General features: G+C 44.2%; 1 protein-coding gene across 4 annotated transcripts in view; it reads right to left on the reverse strand.

Annotated features, from left to right (window-relative positions):
* Nucleotides 1-16,510, reverse strand: part of SLC36A1 (solute carrier family 36 member 1) — a 77,048-nt gene that overhangs the window by 16,019 nt on the left and 44,519 nt on the right. For 3 of the 4 annotated variants that reach the window (XM_025435259.3, XM_025435262.3, XM_025435260.3), the window contains 2 exons: nucleotides 15,104-15,273; nucleotides 2,034-6,519 (listed from right to left, as the gene is read on the reverse strand). In XM_025435259.3, the coding sequence (XP_025291044.1) occupies nucleotides 6,248-6,519; nucleotides 15,104-15,273 (442 nt within the window). In that variant the 3' untranslated portion in view covers nucleotides 2,034-6,247. Of the gene's footprint in view, nucleotides 1-2,033; nucleotides 6,520-15,103; nucleotides 15,274-16,510 lie in introns of those variants that run through there. The other variant, XM_049109226.1, reaches the window with a different exon arrangement.

Genomic DNA, 16,510 nt, shown 5'->3' on the forward strand with positions numbered 1-16,510 from the left:
TATGTCTACATAAAGGTCTGTACATGAATATTTATAGCAGCTTTATTCATCCTAGCCAAAACCCAGAAGCAACCCAAATATCCACAATTTACAAATGAATAAACAAATCATGGTTCATCCATACAATGGAATATTATTCAGCAATAAAAGGAAAGAAACTACTGATAACAAGGCACGATACAGATGAATATAGAAAGGATTATGCTAAACGGAAAGAAGCCAGATATAAAGGCCTATATAATTAATGGCTGCATTTATGTGACATTCTAGAAAAGGCAAAACTAGAGACAGAAAAATCAGATCAGTTGTTGTCAAGGGCCAAGTGTAATGGGGATGGGATTGACTGCAAAGGAGCACAGAGGAACTTTTTAGGGTAAAACAAACATTCCATATCTTGATTGAAATGGTAGTCAAATGCATTTGTCAAAATTCATCAAACTGTATACTTTGAAACAGGTGAATTTTATTACCTGTAGATTATACTCAAATTTTTACCCCCAAATGGGGTGGGGGAGACCAATGACCAAGGATCTAGTAGAGTGCACCAGTTAAAGATATGCAGTTTCTTGCGTATGTCTGCTATAGGCAGAGTCTAAGGAAGCGAACCTACTTAGCAAAGAGCCCCAAGTTTAGGGTCCCAATTCAGTTCACTGTCACTCAATTTATGCCTCCAGCAGTTCAGTGGGTTTACATTGAGGGCCCTTGTTACCCGGAAGGGGAGATTATAGCCATTAAGTGTGAACATGAACGGAACAAAAATGTGAAGAGGCAAACAATCTAAAAAGTTTCGAATGCTCTCCACAAAGGAAGTGAGCAAAACATGATTATAGTGAATAAATGCAAAACCACACAGCAGGTAAAACTGCTTTGGAGTCTTGGTTTTCTTCAATTCGGCTAATAATTCAGAAAGTGCTTTATAAGCTCTCATGCCCCGGCGGTTTAGAACATTCTCTCTAACCCTCACAATAATTCCTAAAGGAGGACCTCCCTCCTGAGGCTGTAACAGAGAGGAGGCGGCAGCCAGTGCCTTTGGGAAGTGCTTGTGTCCTGGAATAACAAGGCTTGCCTGTGCATCCTAATTCTGCCACTTACTGGTTGATGACTTGGAACAGTCACTGAATCCCTCTGACCCCACAATTCCAGAAATAAATATTGATAATCAAAAGCAGTCATAAAGCATTCCCTGTCTTCCTCTCTGTAAAGTGCTATACTTCAGAAGTGTGCCTCGAGGGCTCTGCTGTTGAGTGGGTATAATTCAGTAGCCACCCAAGACTGGTTTTCAGATCATCTTAGAGGCAGCTAACATAGTCTTGTTTTCCCTCTTAATGTGACAACAGAGGATGAGAGTTATCTCTTCCACTGCTCTAAAGTCAATTTCCCTGCTTCAAACATATATACATGCGTGGAAGGGGTAGGACTTCAAGGAATTGGCCTATATGATAGTCAGGGTTGGCAAATCCAAGACTTACAGGGTAGGCTGGCAACTCTTGTACAGGAGCTGATGCTGCAGTCTTGAGGCAGAATTTCTTCTTTCTCATTGAAATGTCAGTTTTCCTCTTAAGGCCCTTCAAATGATTGGATGAGGCCCACCCACATTTTGAGGACTAAGGCAACTGATTATAGACATCAACCACATCCACAAAATACCTTCAGAGCAACACTTAGAATAGTGTTTGATTGAATAGCTGGATTATTCGATATTACAGCCCAGCCATGTTAATACAGGAAACTAACCATCATACCTGTCAAGTACAATCATCTGACATACACAGACAGGGTTGAGAGTTCCTAATCAAGTTTTTAGGAAAAGCAGGAGTAAGCTAAGGAAGGGCTGAATTGTCTAACAGAAAAACAACTACCTGGCCCCTTTCTTGGGAACTCTCAATTCCATAAGTGGTTCTTTTATTTGGACTACTCCCCCGGATCATCTCTGTGACATAAACTACAAACATTTTGACCTAGTCAGATCTAGTAAAGACATCTGAGTGATATTTTTTTAAAAAGGCAAAAACAAAGATGCAGACTGCAACCTCTCAAAAATAAAAAATAAAACTCGTTTATTGATAAAGGAAAAGTTTAACACATGATACATGTGCAGAACACAAAAATTCTTCTATGAGCTCCTGCATGATCTACATCTCTACACATACCATGCGAGAAATAGACATCCATGTAGGCACATACACAGTATAATATACACGGCACTGTCTGGTTACCAAGACCTGGGGATGGTAGTTTCTCATATTCATTTTATTCACACATTCATTGACGTGGTTTACAAGAGAGTCACATAATTTTATTGTTCACTAAAACAAAACAACTTCCCCAGCATCACCTTGATTGAAACAAAAGAACATGGCTTAAAACAGGCACCCTCCACCCTCATCCCCCACTCCTCCTTCCAGTAACCACATATCAGCACCACTTACATCCCCTGGCCTGAAAATGGCCCAGTGGTACAAAGAACAGGGAAGAAATATCACAAGCTGATGCTGTCAGAGCAAACAGCCTTGCGAACAGCGGGACTAATTAAATTATCTAAAAGTATTGATCATGATTGCAAGCACAAACTACACCCTCTCCTTTTCCCCTAATGGTCTTGGAGATTTGTAATGTACTTTGGAAAATTTAATTCTAAGGCAGACTTTGGAGCCGACTCCCTAATCACGTTGTGCCACTTGGACTTTGTGTCTCTGCTGGAAGGAAGTGGCTTTGTGTTCCGACCAGGGCCAATGCCGGGGTCTGCCTTAACATCTGACTGGCTATGAAATAAAACCCACTGATGTGGACTCCTCTGCTGTGAGTAGTGAGTAGAGAGAGCTGTAAACAGAGATAAAGTGAGATTTTGCACTTCCAGAAAACATGAGGTGAATATGTAGTGTCAAACAGAGATGATATTCTATAATTCAGGAAGGGAGACATTTGAGAAGAAAAAAGGAAGCCAGAGAACAGGGCAGGGGGACAGATTTCCCTAAGATCCCTTTCTGGGATCATCACTTTAAGACAACTGAAAAAACTGCAAATTGTACCTTTCATGGGGGTAGACTAAGTAGTGAGCACCAGCCAATGAATTTGGCTGGAGAGGTGAGGGGAAGAGAGGGATGGCATGAGCTGCAGGTTCTGAGCTAAGACACGACACACATTCACATACGGCTGGCCTGCGTTTGTGCAGGTGAAGGGCTCCTAGCCAGGTGGACAGCAGCACAATATAAATAATGACACTTGTAAATGTTGACAATGGCTAGAAAAATTAAATAGAAGACACCAGATCACATTCTTCCCAACGAATACCTGCATTCCGACTCTTCCCAACAGAGTGGGAAACCTCTTGACAGCAGCATATGCAGGAAGGAACGAGGGGCTCTGAGAAGCTACCTCTAGGCTAATGGAAATCTGAGGCTGCACTGGGGAGGCTGGGGAACAGACACAGCGCCTAACAGTTATGGGGCCAGAAAATCCCACAGTTTGCCTTTGGCCCCGCAGATGCAGCCTCACACTCCAGAGAGCCTTGCTCTGTTGCTCCTTGATCAGACTTCTGCTTATGCTGGGCCTTTTTTGCCAGGGACCAGAGCAGGACACAGGGAGAAGCTGGGCAGCTGGTTCCTGAGGGGCAATGGGAAGAAACCAGGGAAGACTCTCCAACTGAAGAAGCCTCGTGGGCAGAAGAGTAAGCTTCCCTGAGCTGGCCCAGAGGGCTGCTTCCAGGAGAAGAGAAAGGGCTTCCTCTCACTTCCGTCTTCTGGCTGACCCTTTACTTGACACCTAAGTGCTAGCAACTGCACACTGAGAAAGGCCCACTCACAGGATGCCCTCACCCCCTCGGCCTGGGTCTTCTGAAGCAGCAAGAGCACAGGGAAAAGACCAAACAGGGAGAAGGCTGTGTCAAATTAGCTTCCAAAAACCCCGAAGCTAGCGCCATCTCTCCTCTCACCTCATTTCCCAGGCTAGGGACCCTGAAGCAATGAGGCTACATTTTGCTAAAGACCTGGGGCCAGAGGACCATAGTTATGCACCACCCAGTCCTCAGGTCCAGTCTTACTATTCACCTGGACAGGACGGCCTCTCGCAGCTTCCTGAGTCACAGACACTTCCACCACAGAAAATGTGGGGAGGACACACATCTGATCCCTTTCCTCTGGCACACGCCTTCTCACTGAAAACAACTCTAAGGACTGCCGTGGAAAGACGGCTAGATCCTGGGGCTTCCAAACAGAAGAGAACAACCCTTGAACCCAATCTGGTAACTTCTAGGCCTGAGACTTCATGGGGCACGCCGTTGCCACCTCCAGCTGGAGTCTTGGTCCTATAAGCCCCTATTGGCAACTACAGAAAGGGTGGTGAAAAGTATCGTTCTCCTCAGGGAGTCCAAGTCACAACTGATCACATGTCCCTTAGTTAATAAATTATTAGTAGGTTGGGAGTCACTGTAATGACAATTTGGCTTTGGAGCAGAAGAGAAAGGTAGGGCTGGGTCAGGGGATCACAGCCCTTACGAGCTTTGGTGAAACACACAAAAAACATGAGCCCTGATGACGCATGCTGCTCTCCAACTTTCGAGGTGAACTGCATCTCCAAGTAAGCAAGAGGCTGGTAGCAGCAATGGAGGATGACCTTGTCCACATGCATGAACACACACACACACACCTCACCACACACACACGCACACAGCTCAGGGGATGGAGAGTTCATGAATGCCCTTCTGAATAGTTCTCACACTAAGAGGCAAGAAGAGACAGCTCAAACAAGGCAATTCACCTTTCTCTGCTTTCTCTGCAGTCTGTTCCCAAATCTCAAGGCTGACCTTGAGGTGAGCCATCACTGAGACTATTTCTGACACTCAGGGAGGCATGCAGGGGAGGGACGGGGTCATAATTAGTGTTTAGAACACAAGGGACCAAAGTCCCTACTGAGTGGTTCCCTTTAGAAGTCTAGGTCATGGAGGCAGCTTGGGGCAGGGCACTGCTTCTCCCTGTCCCTCGTTGATTGTAAACGACCAAGCACCACACATAGTATCAGACCAGCTGCTTCTTAATTCTATGAACTTAATTTCGCACTCTCTGTGCACACTGGCCTCATCTTCTCATGCACGGCAAAGTGTGGGTGTCTCCCCAACATACTGGAGACTGAACGCTACTGTGCCATGTGCCTGTCAGGGGCTGAGGCTGAAAAACAGGCCCAAGTGCACAAAGCACCCATCTTGTAAGCCTCCTGTGGACAGAAGCGCATCCCACGTGGCCATTTTTTCCTTGGCCTAGTGCGCCGGCAAACATATCCTGAGTCCTTCATATCTTCTCAATATGAAATCAGGCTGGTCGATGGGAGGCAAAGTCCATGCCTCCCCACAGAGGTACACATTTAGATGATCCTGATTAAAACCTTTGGGGTACTCAGCCAAGAGTGCTGAGTACCAAAGCACACATTTCCTGGAGCAAGTTTCTTTTCCGCAGGAGAAGCCTAGTAAAAGTTTACTAAGGAAGGAACAATTCATAATAACCCCAGATCTAGAGACAGAGTCTAAAAACAGAAGCTAATTTTAAATAAAATATAAATATTTTCAATTTAGGCAGCACTTGATATCTTTCAGAAGCTAAAGCAACTAAGAATATAACATCGTGACCCACACAAGGAATTCAGAGAAGGTGTTGCTGAGGGTCACAAGCCAGAGAGAGTAAAAGATTAAAAGCTCCAGCTTTGGGGGCTGGTTTTAAACTACTAGGTAGGTCCAGGCACCTCCTGGATACTTGGATAGCTAGGAGGATACTGAGGTAAAATATTTGGGAGAGGTATGACAAAGAGAGAGGCCTAGCCTTATAAAGAGAGGGTGGTTCCCACTCATTTAATCCAGGCCTGGGCCTGGAAAAGAGAAAACATGAGGTGGGGGATGCTAAGATTTTTAAATAAAGTGAGCTGTGCAACAGGAATAAATCAAATGAGGTGGGTCAGAAGGGGGGGGGTGAGTAAGGGAAGAGACATCATAAAGGAAAACAGTTGAAAAGTTCTGGGTTAAATAAGTACAAATGCACAGGGATGGCATTGCCACTAAGAGGGACTTCTGCATATCTGCTACCCATCCTCTCCTCTGCCCTCAGCCCCACCTGGCCCAGGGTACCTAGGTGTCAGCTAGAGGGGTTCCCTGACAGCAACCCTGCCTTCCCCCAGAGCCTGAACCCTACCCGAGGCTCTGGGGCCAGGTTCTGGGGAACACACAGAGGTGGGGTGGGTAGCTGCAGGGAATGCACCCAGATTGCTATACAAAGGCACTGGTGGAGTTGATGAAGATGGGAGCATTGCTTGGCTGGATCAGCTCGTAGAGGGCTTCATATGTCCCCACCACAAAGCCCACGAAGCCCAGGATGCTGATCAGGGCGTCCTTGGCGATGGTGAGGGGGCTCATGCCCTCCGAGTAGTACGTGGTGATCTCCAGGAGGGGCGGGATGATGAGGGCCAGGGCGCTGCTGCTCACAGACCCCACCAGAGAGATGACCAGGTCCAGGCGGGGGATGAGGATGGCCAAGACGCCTGTAGGAGAAGAGGACACACCTGTTCAAGACTACCCAGAGCTGGAAGAGACCTCCTCACTGCTGAGCAAATTTAGCAAATGTTCTTCCTCTAGAATGGAGAGCTCTGTAGAAACCCAGACATTATCCAGTCCAATCTCTCATTCCACAGATGAAAAAACAAATGCCTATAGGTATGGAACAACCTGGGTCTCACTGCAAGGTTGGCAGAACTAGACTAGAACCCAAATCACCTGGCTTTTGGCTTTTCCTGCCACAGAACATGACTTCTATCTTTCTGGAGCAAAGGAACTAAATTACATTCCAGGATAGTCTGGTCCCCACCAGAGGAGATAGGCTAGAGCAGAAAGGGAGGTGGACTTGAGTGGTCATTTTTGTACCACTGAGGGTACCTCCAACACTAACATTTCTACTTAATGGACAAATACCAAAATGGGAGGGGGGGGAAGCTGTCCTTCTGAATGGTATCACTATAACCCCATTTCACAGAGCATTTCCCCACAGGGCAGGGAGAAGCAATTCAGTGTATAGGCTGACCTGAGAAGCCAGGCCCCACACAATGACTGCATGCCTACGCCAGGACAAGCTAGTGGCTCCCACACCTGAAACTTAGCTGCAGGTGTACATGAGGGAAGTGGAAATGATGGAGAAGAATGGTAGGCTGCATTAGGAAGCCTAGCTTCCACAGTATAGCCATGACTGCCTCGCTGTCCAACTAAGAGAAGGAGGCTTCACTAACTGCCCTTACTTTGGTGGCCACTGATTCCGCTGTTCCCATCTGACTCAGCCTTCCACTGGGGGTGAGGAGTGAAGGCCAATGTTTCACAAGTTTATGGAGGATTATGGGCTCTGGAATTAGGCTCTTGTGTTTAAATCCTGGCTCTCTCTGAGTGACACTGGGGGAAGTTATATAGCTGCTTTCTGTTCACCGGTTTTCTTGTTGGCAAGATGAGGATACAAATGGCTCCTGTGTCACAGAGATATCATGATGATGAAATGAGCTGACCCAGGCACTTAACAAAAGGCCTGACATACAACAGGCTCATAATATAGCTCATATAATCATTGCTAGTATATATACTGTTGCCCAAGAAAAGTGCACTAATAACTCAGTAGTAATCAAATGTATTTTGATGAATTGTCTTCCCCCCCCGCAGGCTCCAACTGGAGATCCTTAGCACATCCTGACCTTGCTGATTCCCACCAGTTACATCTTATATGGGGGCTTCAGTTCCTTTGCTCCAACCTCATTTCATAGAGCAATTTAGCCAAGTCGTTCTGAGGAAGGCACCACAGTGGTGAGATTGCCAGAACATCTCAGTCTAAGGCAGCCAGTTTTATCCTCAGGTCAATTCTCCTCCTCTGATGGACTGTCCGCATTGATCACTGCTTCTCTGAGCACAAGGGCTGGGTTGCATTTAGAAGCCAGGTTTTATGAGAAGCGCTTGCTTTTGAGCTGGAATAGCACTCCGTTGCAATAAGAGGAGAGGCACATGGGACCAAGACTCACCAGGGCAGAGAAGGGTCATGCCTCCTTGTCTCACATTTACCCTGAAAATGTATCAACTTAAATGAATTCAGTTCCTCATTCACACTGGCCACATTTCAAGGATTTAACAGTCACCGGTGCCTAAAGGCTACCGTCCTGCACAGCACAGATCCAGAACACTCCCATGAAGGCAGAACCTTTAGTGTCTGGTAGACAGCACTGTGAGGCAGCCAATCATGGGCTGAATCTGCCTTGGGTCTATGGGAATATAACTTGGCAACATTATTACTATTGTCCCCAAAGAGGTTAAATTATAGAAAGTGACAGAGTTGAGACTAGACTCCAGGACCTCAAGTCCCTGGTACAGTCACATCACAGAGCGGACAATTAAAAATGCAGAATGATACCTGTAGGAGGGAGAACAGAGGAGCTGGCTCATCAGCAGAAAGATCCTGTCTGTCAAGAACTGCAGAGTCAGATGCTGGGTTAACTTTTTTTTTTTAAGATTTTATTTTTTATTCATGAGAGACACACACAGAGAGAAGCAGAGACAGGCAGAGAGAGAAGCAGGCTCCATGCAGGGAGCCCAATGTGGGACTCGATCCCAGATCCCAGGATCACACCCCGAGCCAAAGGCAGACACTCAAGCACTGAGCCACCCAGGTGCCCCCCTGGGTTAACTTTTGTAGGAAAACGTTGCAATAGTTTAGCAGAGAATTGGTATACAATCAGCCCTGACCTCTCTCAGCTTTGTAAAGAAGTAAGACAAGGGTTTTGAAGCCTGATGACAAAAGGGAATACAAGGATATTGGGTCTCAGATCTGCCTCTGCCATGGTTTTACAGCCCTGCGGCAGGCAATCCCTTCCTCTTTCCCCATTCTAGTGTCCGGCCATAATGACAATTATCCACTAACACCTTCACTGTTCTGAGGCCTTCAGAGAGTCCACAAAAAATGTAGGCTTTTAATTTGCCCTCCAAGTTAAAAATAGTCTGTTTCAGCCCTTAGCTGTTTCTAAATACAGTTGGTGATGCCCCTCAGATCTTCGGGGTTGAATCTGGAGGAAAGTTGAAAATAAATTGTAGGCTGATGACACAATGGCATTCTCATCGTGGACAACCAAATGCTCAATAAGAGTTGATCTGCTGTGTGACCCAGAAAAGGACACCTGCCCTCTCTGAGGTCTGGGTCTACATCTGCCTAATGTCAACCTCAGTGATGGCTCCCTTAGTTCCAATACAAGTGAGTAGCTGGCAACAGCACTGGGGCAGCAATCAGAACTGAGCCCTGAGAGAAGCTGGTACAGGAACATGGTAAAGAGTGTAGGTTATGGACTCAGAACCTGAGCTCTAATACCAGCTCCATCACTAGCCAACCAGCTACTTAACCTGCCACTGAATAGCGACGGTCACATGAAACCATTCACATAAAGAACTTAGAGCACTGAGTGCACAATAAATGCTTCATAAATGTAAGCTAATACAATCACCAGTCCTAGCACAAATAAGCTCACCATGCAGAGCCTCAGCTCAGTCACCCATGAGGTCAGGCAACTATATTAACACTGCATGGTCACTGAAGTCTCACTCAGCTCTGAAACACTAAGGAACTATACAATGCAGGTTAAGTCACTTAGCAATGTGTTCTGGGAGATGTCCCTCAGCTCACTGTCAACTGGGAAGTACCATGTACAGCTTAATGGTGGCACAGCAAAGCAATGGGGTTCCTCTCCTAGAACACATGGTCGTGCCAAAAACACAGCCTCCAGCCTGCCTGGTTTTGTGCCATTACAGGGAGTATGAGTTTTTCTTCCAGTGCCAGCCCCTGGTCTCCATGGATGCTCCAGCCCACTCAAGAGAAGGGAGGCATTTCTCAGAGACAATGAGCCCGAGGAGAGAGACATCGGATGACCTGTCTGGCCCTCCCAGCATTGAGTCTGCCATCCCCCCCTCCCTCCCTCACATTAACCTGAAGGACATATGGTACTTAATGATACGACTTAAGTGAGATCAGATGTGCTCAACTCTCTGATAAGAATTAAGAGGAAACAGCAACAGAAGCTTGTGTGATTGCAATCTTTTCTCAGATTGGACAGAGATGTTCCACTTCATCATGACATTTTAAAAGCAATCTAAAAATTTGTTCTTATTTTTACTACAAAGAATATACAAGATAAGCTTGCTTAACAAAAATATCTTTAATAGAGATTTTTAAAAGTGGCAAAACATTTCTCTTAAAGTCAGGATCATGGGGCTGCAAAGGGAAGGCCCTCTTCCTGTTCTGGCAGGACCAGACACCACAACTGAACCTCAAATGAAGCTTGACACTGGAGAAAGATAATGAGGGGTGAGGGGAGAAGGCAAGAATTGTAAGCCTCCCACTAATATGCTGCCGGAAGAGGAAGACAAAAAGACCCAACCAAATTAGCCCAAATAGCCCAAGGGCTCAATAGCAGGGGTACCTGTTTTGCCCCTACACAAAATGTAGCAAACTAGTTTTAGCTAATTCCAAAGATGGGAATCAGATATTTAGGAAAAATGTGGGAGCAAACAAACCCTCTTCTAGCATGGTGTCTTTACTCTGAGTTAGAGCCCTCTAGAAAAAGAAACTCAAGAAGAAAGAGACCTCAGGAAGCAGCCAACCAGGAATATCCTGCCCTTACTCTCTCCCTGCTTCCCAACAAGAACAGCCCATAGAAAGAGGAGGACAGCACGCTCCTCACTGGCAAGTCCACTGCCTTCTGCAGCAGCCTGGCTGTGGCATGCACAGCAATGGGGGCTGAGGACAACCCTACTAGCCCACGTGATTAGTCAAGAGGGCTCCAATGGTATTACAAAACATCTTCCCTTTGGGTTAAGGGATACTAAAAATAGGATCTTTAAACTGCTGAAGCAACACAAGGCAACGTTCAGAGAAGGAACTGACTGGGATTCTAGAGCCTGTGGCTTTAAACCAGCAACAGAAAAGCTGATTGATGCGCCAGAAGAAAAAGCACTTAAGAGAACAAACACACACTTCCAGAAATATGTTGGACACCAATAGCCCTGTGTCCGGAAGCTCTTTTTGCTATTTCATCATGATTGATGCTGGTGAAGCCTACCTATGTTACTCTAAAACGCCTAGAAATCTACCTTTAAAATTAATAACAGTCTTGAACACAATATATGTAATGGGAGTATAAATTAAAAAGCACAAAACCAAGGAAAACCACCTACATGTCCAACACTAAAAGAGAGTTTAGTAGGTATGACATACCAATATACTGGAATATCATGTTATCATGAAAATATTTATGAAGGATATGCATATTCATGATATAAAATATAAAGCAAAAGACAAAGTTCTATGCATACTATGATGACAACTATTTTAAAAATGCACCCATGATGATTAACACCAAAGATAAAATGCAAAAAAAAAGTCACTTTGTTAAGTCCGTGGGATATTCAGAATTTCTTCAAGTAACCCCAGATCTAGACACTCTTAAAATGTTTTTACATTAACTTTTTTTTTGAGCAATATTTTGGTAGAAATTTAAAATCAGGCTCAAAGCAGATGTGCAGAATCACAGAATCACAGACTTGAGAGAAACCTTAACAATCAGATACCCAGCATGTCTCTGTAGCTGCAGGATAGAGAAGTGTGAAAGGCCAAAAGGTGCTGAGGAGCCACTCTGTTTGGACCTGGAAGCTTTATGTTCGATAGGGTCTGGCTGCTTGGAATGTTCTACAGCTGTGTATTCCAGTCCAAACAGACCTTTTTAATACGGTTTTATGGTTTTCCATCTTCAACAATACATTTTAGAAATGTTTACTTCAGCAAAGTAAGATGCTTCATGTGGCAAATGCCACAGAGAGTTAGTACAAACCACTGAAGGACAGGTGGAATGCCTCGTGAACCTCCAAAAAACTACTTTTTCTATACCTCTGTGCTCCCTCTGGAGCCAGCCTCTTCTAGCCTCTCCTCCTACACAGACTGTGCACACAGGTGACCTGCTAAGTCTGCAATGCAAACATATGGCCTGGAAATAAATACCATTCCATATGCAATCACAACAAAATGAGCACCATTCCCTAACACATGTATTCCCCCTACCTCTCTTCTCCAACAGTCTAAAATTAAGCACCAAAAAGTAGACAGCAGTCTTTGGGGAATGGGGGAGAGTGGTGAGAAAGGTGAATTACAAATGGAAAGAAAAAATGAGTCTGGACCAAATTCCTCTGCTCCCCGTTGGGAGTGGAGAGTGAGGAAGGGGAGGAAAAGTTGGGGAAAAGGACAAGAATACACCATAAATAGCAATAAAACAAACTGCTGTTAAAATTTATGGGTATAATTGAAAACAATCAGTTCTAGCAAAGTTCTAAAATCATATGCCAATTAACCTTAGGTAAAAAAGATCTGAAAGTACAGAAAAAAATAAAAACAAAATGAACTCACATAAATACATTTAAGTTGGTACTACAGTGAAATGCCTCTACTCAATCCCACAATCACTTCAAAGTCTCCGGGGAAGGTAAGAGAAGCCCGAGTGCTCAGAGATGAAGAGGCTGCATCATTTAACAGGCTGACCATGCAATGCTAAGTCACAATAGATCACAGAAGGGGAAAATAACTGAGTGTGTTTAAAGATCAAAAACAGCTTATATCCTTTGAGCATCACGCTCTATAAGAGAGATGAAACCCTCAGACAGAGTCAGGAGAAGCAAAACAAAAATCAAGAGACATCTAAGGATAGCATGAGGTCTGTGAATCAGAGACTGCTGGCTCCTGTGGGGCACAGTGGAAAGAAACTTGGCAGGAAGCAAGACATATGCTACCGGAGGCTAAGCCAGGCTTGAGAAGAAAATGGGGCCAGGAGAGAAATCAGGCCCAGCATCGCTGTCCCAGCTCTTCAGGCAGGAAGAAATTGGTATCTAAGCAGTTAGAGCATATGTTACCTAGACAGACCTACCTTTTCTAGAGGAACCACTGTGAAAAAAGCCAATTATCTGAACTATCCCCACCCTTTCTTTCAGTGCCCTTTGGATTCCAGAATGAGAGCAATGAAAGCTATCATAAACACTATACACATGAAAGCTGTCTCTTCCACACTTAGAGATGATCCATCCACAAAGAAACATATACATCTGAGTCAAAGCATCGAGAGTTGGAGGCAGAAGATAGGAGCAAAATCCAGAGTACCTCAGCACATATTAAGGCAAATTACTGGAAAAGTAAGATACATTATATTCTTTCCTTCTCAGTTGCTCTGGGGTAGCAGTGGCCTATAGATAGCTCCAGGCACTGGATTAGCAGCTAAGTGGGCTTCTTCTATAGGCTGGACTAGATAGGGCCAGAAGGTCTAAAGGCTACATGTAAGAAGTGAGATTCTTGGTTGCCATCAATTTAATTTGTTGGAGTCAGCAAATTCAAGCAGTCCACCCTCTGCCTGGGTCCTATCCAAGCCTATCCTATAATAAACAGATAGAATGCTGCCCAACATTAAATCCAAAGGTCCTGAGACGGCATTCGGTTCCTTAGCTCTAGGATGTCCCTTCTACACAAAGATCCATGACACTGAGCTTTAACCCACAACTTTGAAGAACAATGAGAAAGAGAACTGCAGGTAGCTTGAAGAAATCTCTTCTAGGACAGGTATTCTCTCAAGGAAGTTCATTCTGGGATGGGCACCAGTTTGTTCTTTGAAGAGATGTATTCTGGGGTAGGCACTATTCAGTTCCCTTAAGAGGGTCCTATCTAGTATAGCCACCAGTCTATCCCCTTGAAGAGGTCCATTCTGAGATAGGCACTAGGCAGTTCCCTGAGGAGGTCTATTCTGGGAAAAGCACTAGGCTATTTTTGGAAAAGGACCATTAGTCTGTTCCCTTGAGGAAGTCCATTCTGAGGTAAGTGATTTCACTTCTACTGAGAAGACTATTTTGAGATAGGTACTAGTCTGTCCCGTTGAAGAGGTTTACTCTGGGATAGGCACTAGGTTACTCCCTGAGGAGGTCCATCCTGGAATAGGCACTAGTTGATTCCCCATGTCTAACCTCTACTTCCCTTCTCTTCCTATCAGTCAACTCACAAGTCATTTCTGATTTTCCAGACTATGACCAAATGCTAGACAACTTTCACATCATTCATCTCTAAAAGACTCCATTCTGGTTCAATTTAAAAATTATATAGACCTATCTTTACTCCAAAGACAGAGGCTTGGACTGGATAATTTAAGAAGCTACCAGGGAAGTCTCAATATAATAAAACCAGGACATTTCTTTTCCCAAAACAGTACAATTAAAAAAATTAAATAAAAATTCAAACATAGCTAGAAAGTGAAGCTAGATTCAAGGAGTTCGATCTGGAAAGAAGTTGCAAATCTTCTAGAAATTTAAATTAGATATTATAGACCAATTTATTTAGGGGTTCTCTATCAACTCACAGAAGCTACCAAAGAAAAGATGAAAAGAAAAATTTATTTTTATTTTAAAATTTATACTTGTTTCAACCAACAGCAAATATTACTACATCTTGTCTCCTAACTCACACTCCTGGGGATGTGGTCAGGGAGGAGGAATAAAAGACAAAGTAAAAAATCAAACATCTAGATTAATCCATACAGATTTTCTAAGAAATGCATTTAGTAAAGGTCTAGTATAGTATCATGTAGGCTCAAAATGAAATCTAAGGAATAGATTGTCACACTGGAAAATTTCACACTGTGAAAACACAAATAAGCATGCACCCGCTATCAAAGTAACTCGCACTCATATGCATAGGAGTTAAATGGCTCTCTTTAGACTCTTACCTTATATTATCCCAAGGACATGGGATAGAAATTTTACAACTTTACTATGAATTATGCCCATCACCGTAGCATTTTATGCCATCTCTACAAATAAACTACTTTTCTCATTTCCATGTTCCTGAGAGCACATATATAATCAATTCACTTCACCACCTGGCCAGGCTTCAACTCTGCATCTGAGACTGCAGGCCAAGTTTTCTGCTCACACATGACAACTGTTTCACTCCAACAGGCTCTCAAGAAAGCCCTGGGGACTGGGTGCCCTTTGGGAAAAGAAACAAACAAAGCAATCATCTTGTCTTCTACTCACACGTCAGGCAGACCAGCACGGTGCGCACGAACAGGTCTACCACCAGCTCCCAGTGCTCGGGCACACGGGACACGAAGAAGGGGATGATAATCTCAGCTGGGACATAGAACTGGAGGGCGTACGTGAAGAAGATGCCGATGGAGTACAGCAGCTTGACTGACTGGTACAGCCTGAAGAGAGAGACAAGACAGGGTCAAAAGCCTGCTCTGCTTCCACGTGCATGAGCAGTGAGAGGGCTAAGGGTCTCACTGTGATGTGGCCATATCTCTCCAAGTCACAAACACATGTGTCCCTTGGACCGAGCAGCTTCATGTCTAGGGATTTATCCTGCAGATATACTTGCAGGTGTGCACAAAAAATTTACATTCAAAATGTCACCGCAGCATATTTTAAGTATGAAAGACTGAAAACAGTTTAAATGTTAATCAGTGAGGAACTAGTTAAATAAATCAATGGTGTCCCACACAGCTGTTCAAAAGTATGAGGGAGAACTACAGGTGCTGATAGGGAACTAGCTCTGGGATACACTATTAAGTGAGAAGCCCATGAAGTGGAATAGTGCCTACAGTGTGCTACAAATTGTCCCAAAAAAGAAAAAAGGAAAAAACACTCCCCCTCACACACACGTACAAGATGGCATTCTTACATCTAAACATTTCCAAAAGGGAAATACAAGAAATGTGATTGCCTCTGAAATGGGAAACTGTAACGTTGGAGACTTGGGAGAGGGAAATGGAAACAAACATATTCTATATACACCTTGAACATCTGGAATCTTTGCCCAGGACATATATTCTTTTGAAAATTAAAACAACTAAGATATAACAGGCCTTCTTATATTCTTCCCCTCCAATTCAGTGTTCCTTAGAATCAGATAGTGACCACACAGGCAAGAAGCAGGAGCAAAACCCATCTTTCCACCCCACTGTGGCCATCTCTCTACCAGTGTTTCATATGTGGCTTCTCAGGGAGACCATTAAGTCACCATCCACTAACTCTATCTTATCTCATGCCTGGGACTGTGCAGAGTATAAAACAAGTCTCATCCCTAAGTACTCACGGAACTGACACAATCATTAAAGGGAAGGCTACCCTGTCTCTTACCAATGTTCTAATTCAAACAAGACTCTCATGCATTACGGCAAGATACATGGACCTCTCCCATCTTGTTGGAAATCTATTTAAAAGTGGTAATTATATTGTATATGATGTGCACTGAATTTCTTTGTGGTTGAACTTAATACCTAGAAGATGCTCTTATGCTATAAACAGGAGAACACCCTGGGAGAGACTGAGTTTGACAAAAGGTCTTACTTGCTCCAAGAACAGATAATAAAACCGCTTTGGAAAAATCAGCTGGTGGCTCTATAATTAAACTCAGTAAAACACCAAAGCCTTCTGGAGTGC

The sequence above is a fragment of the Canis lupus genome, chromosome 4 (genome assembly GCF_003254725.2).
Source record: "Canis lupus dingo isolate Sandy chromosome 4, ASM325472v2, whole genome shotgun sequence".
Lineage (NCBI taxonomy): Eukaryota > Metazoa > Chordata > Mammalia > Carnivora > Canidae > Canis > Canis lupus.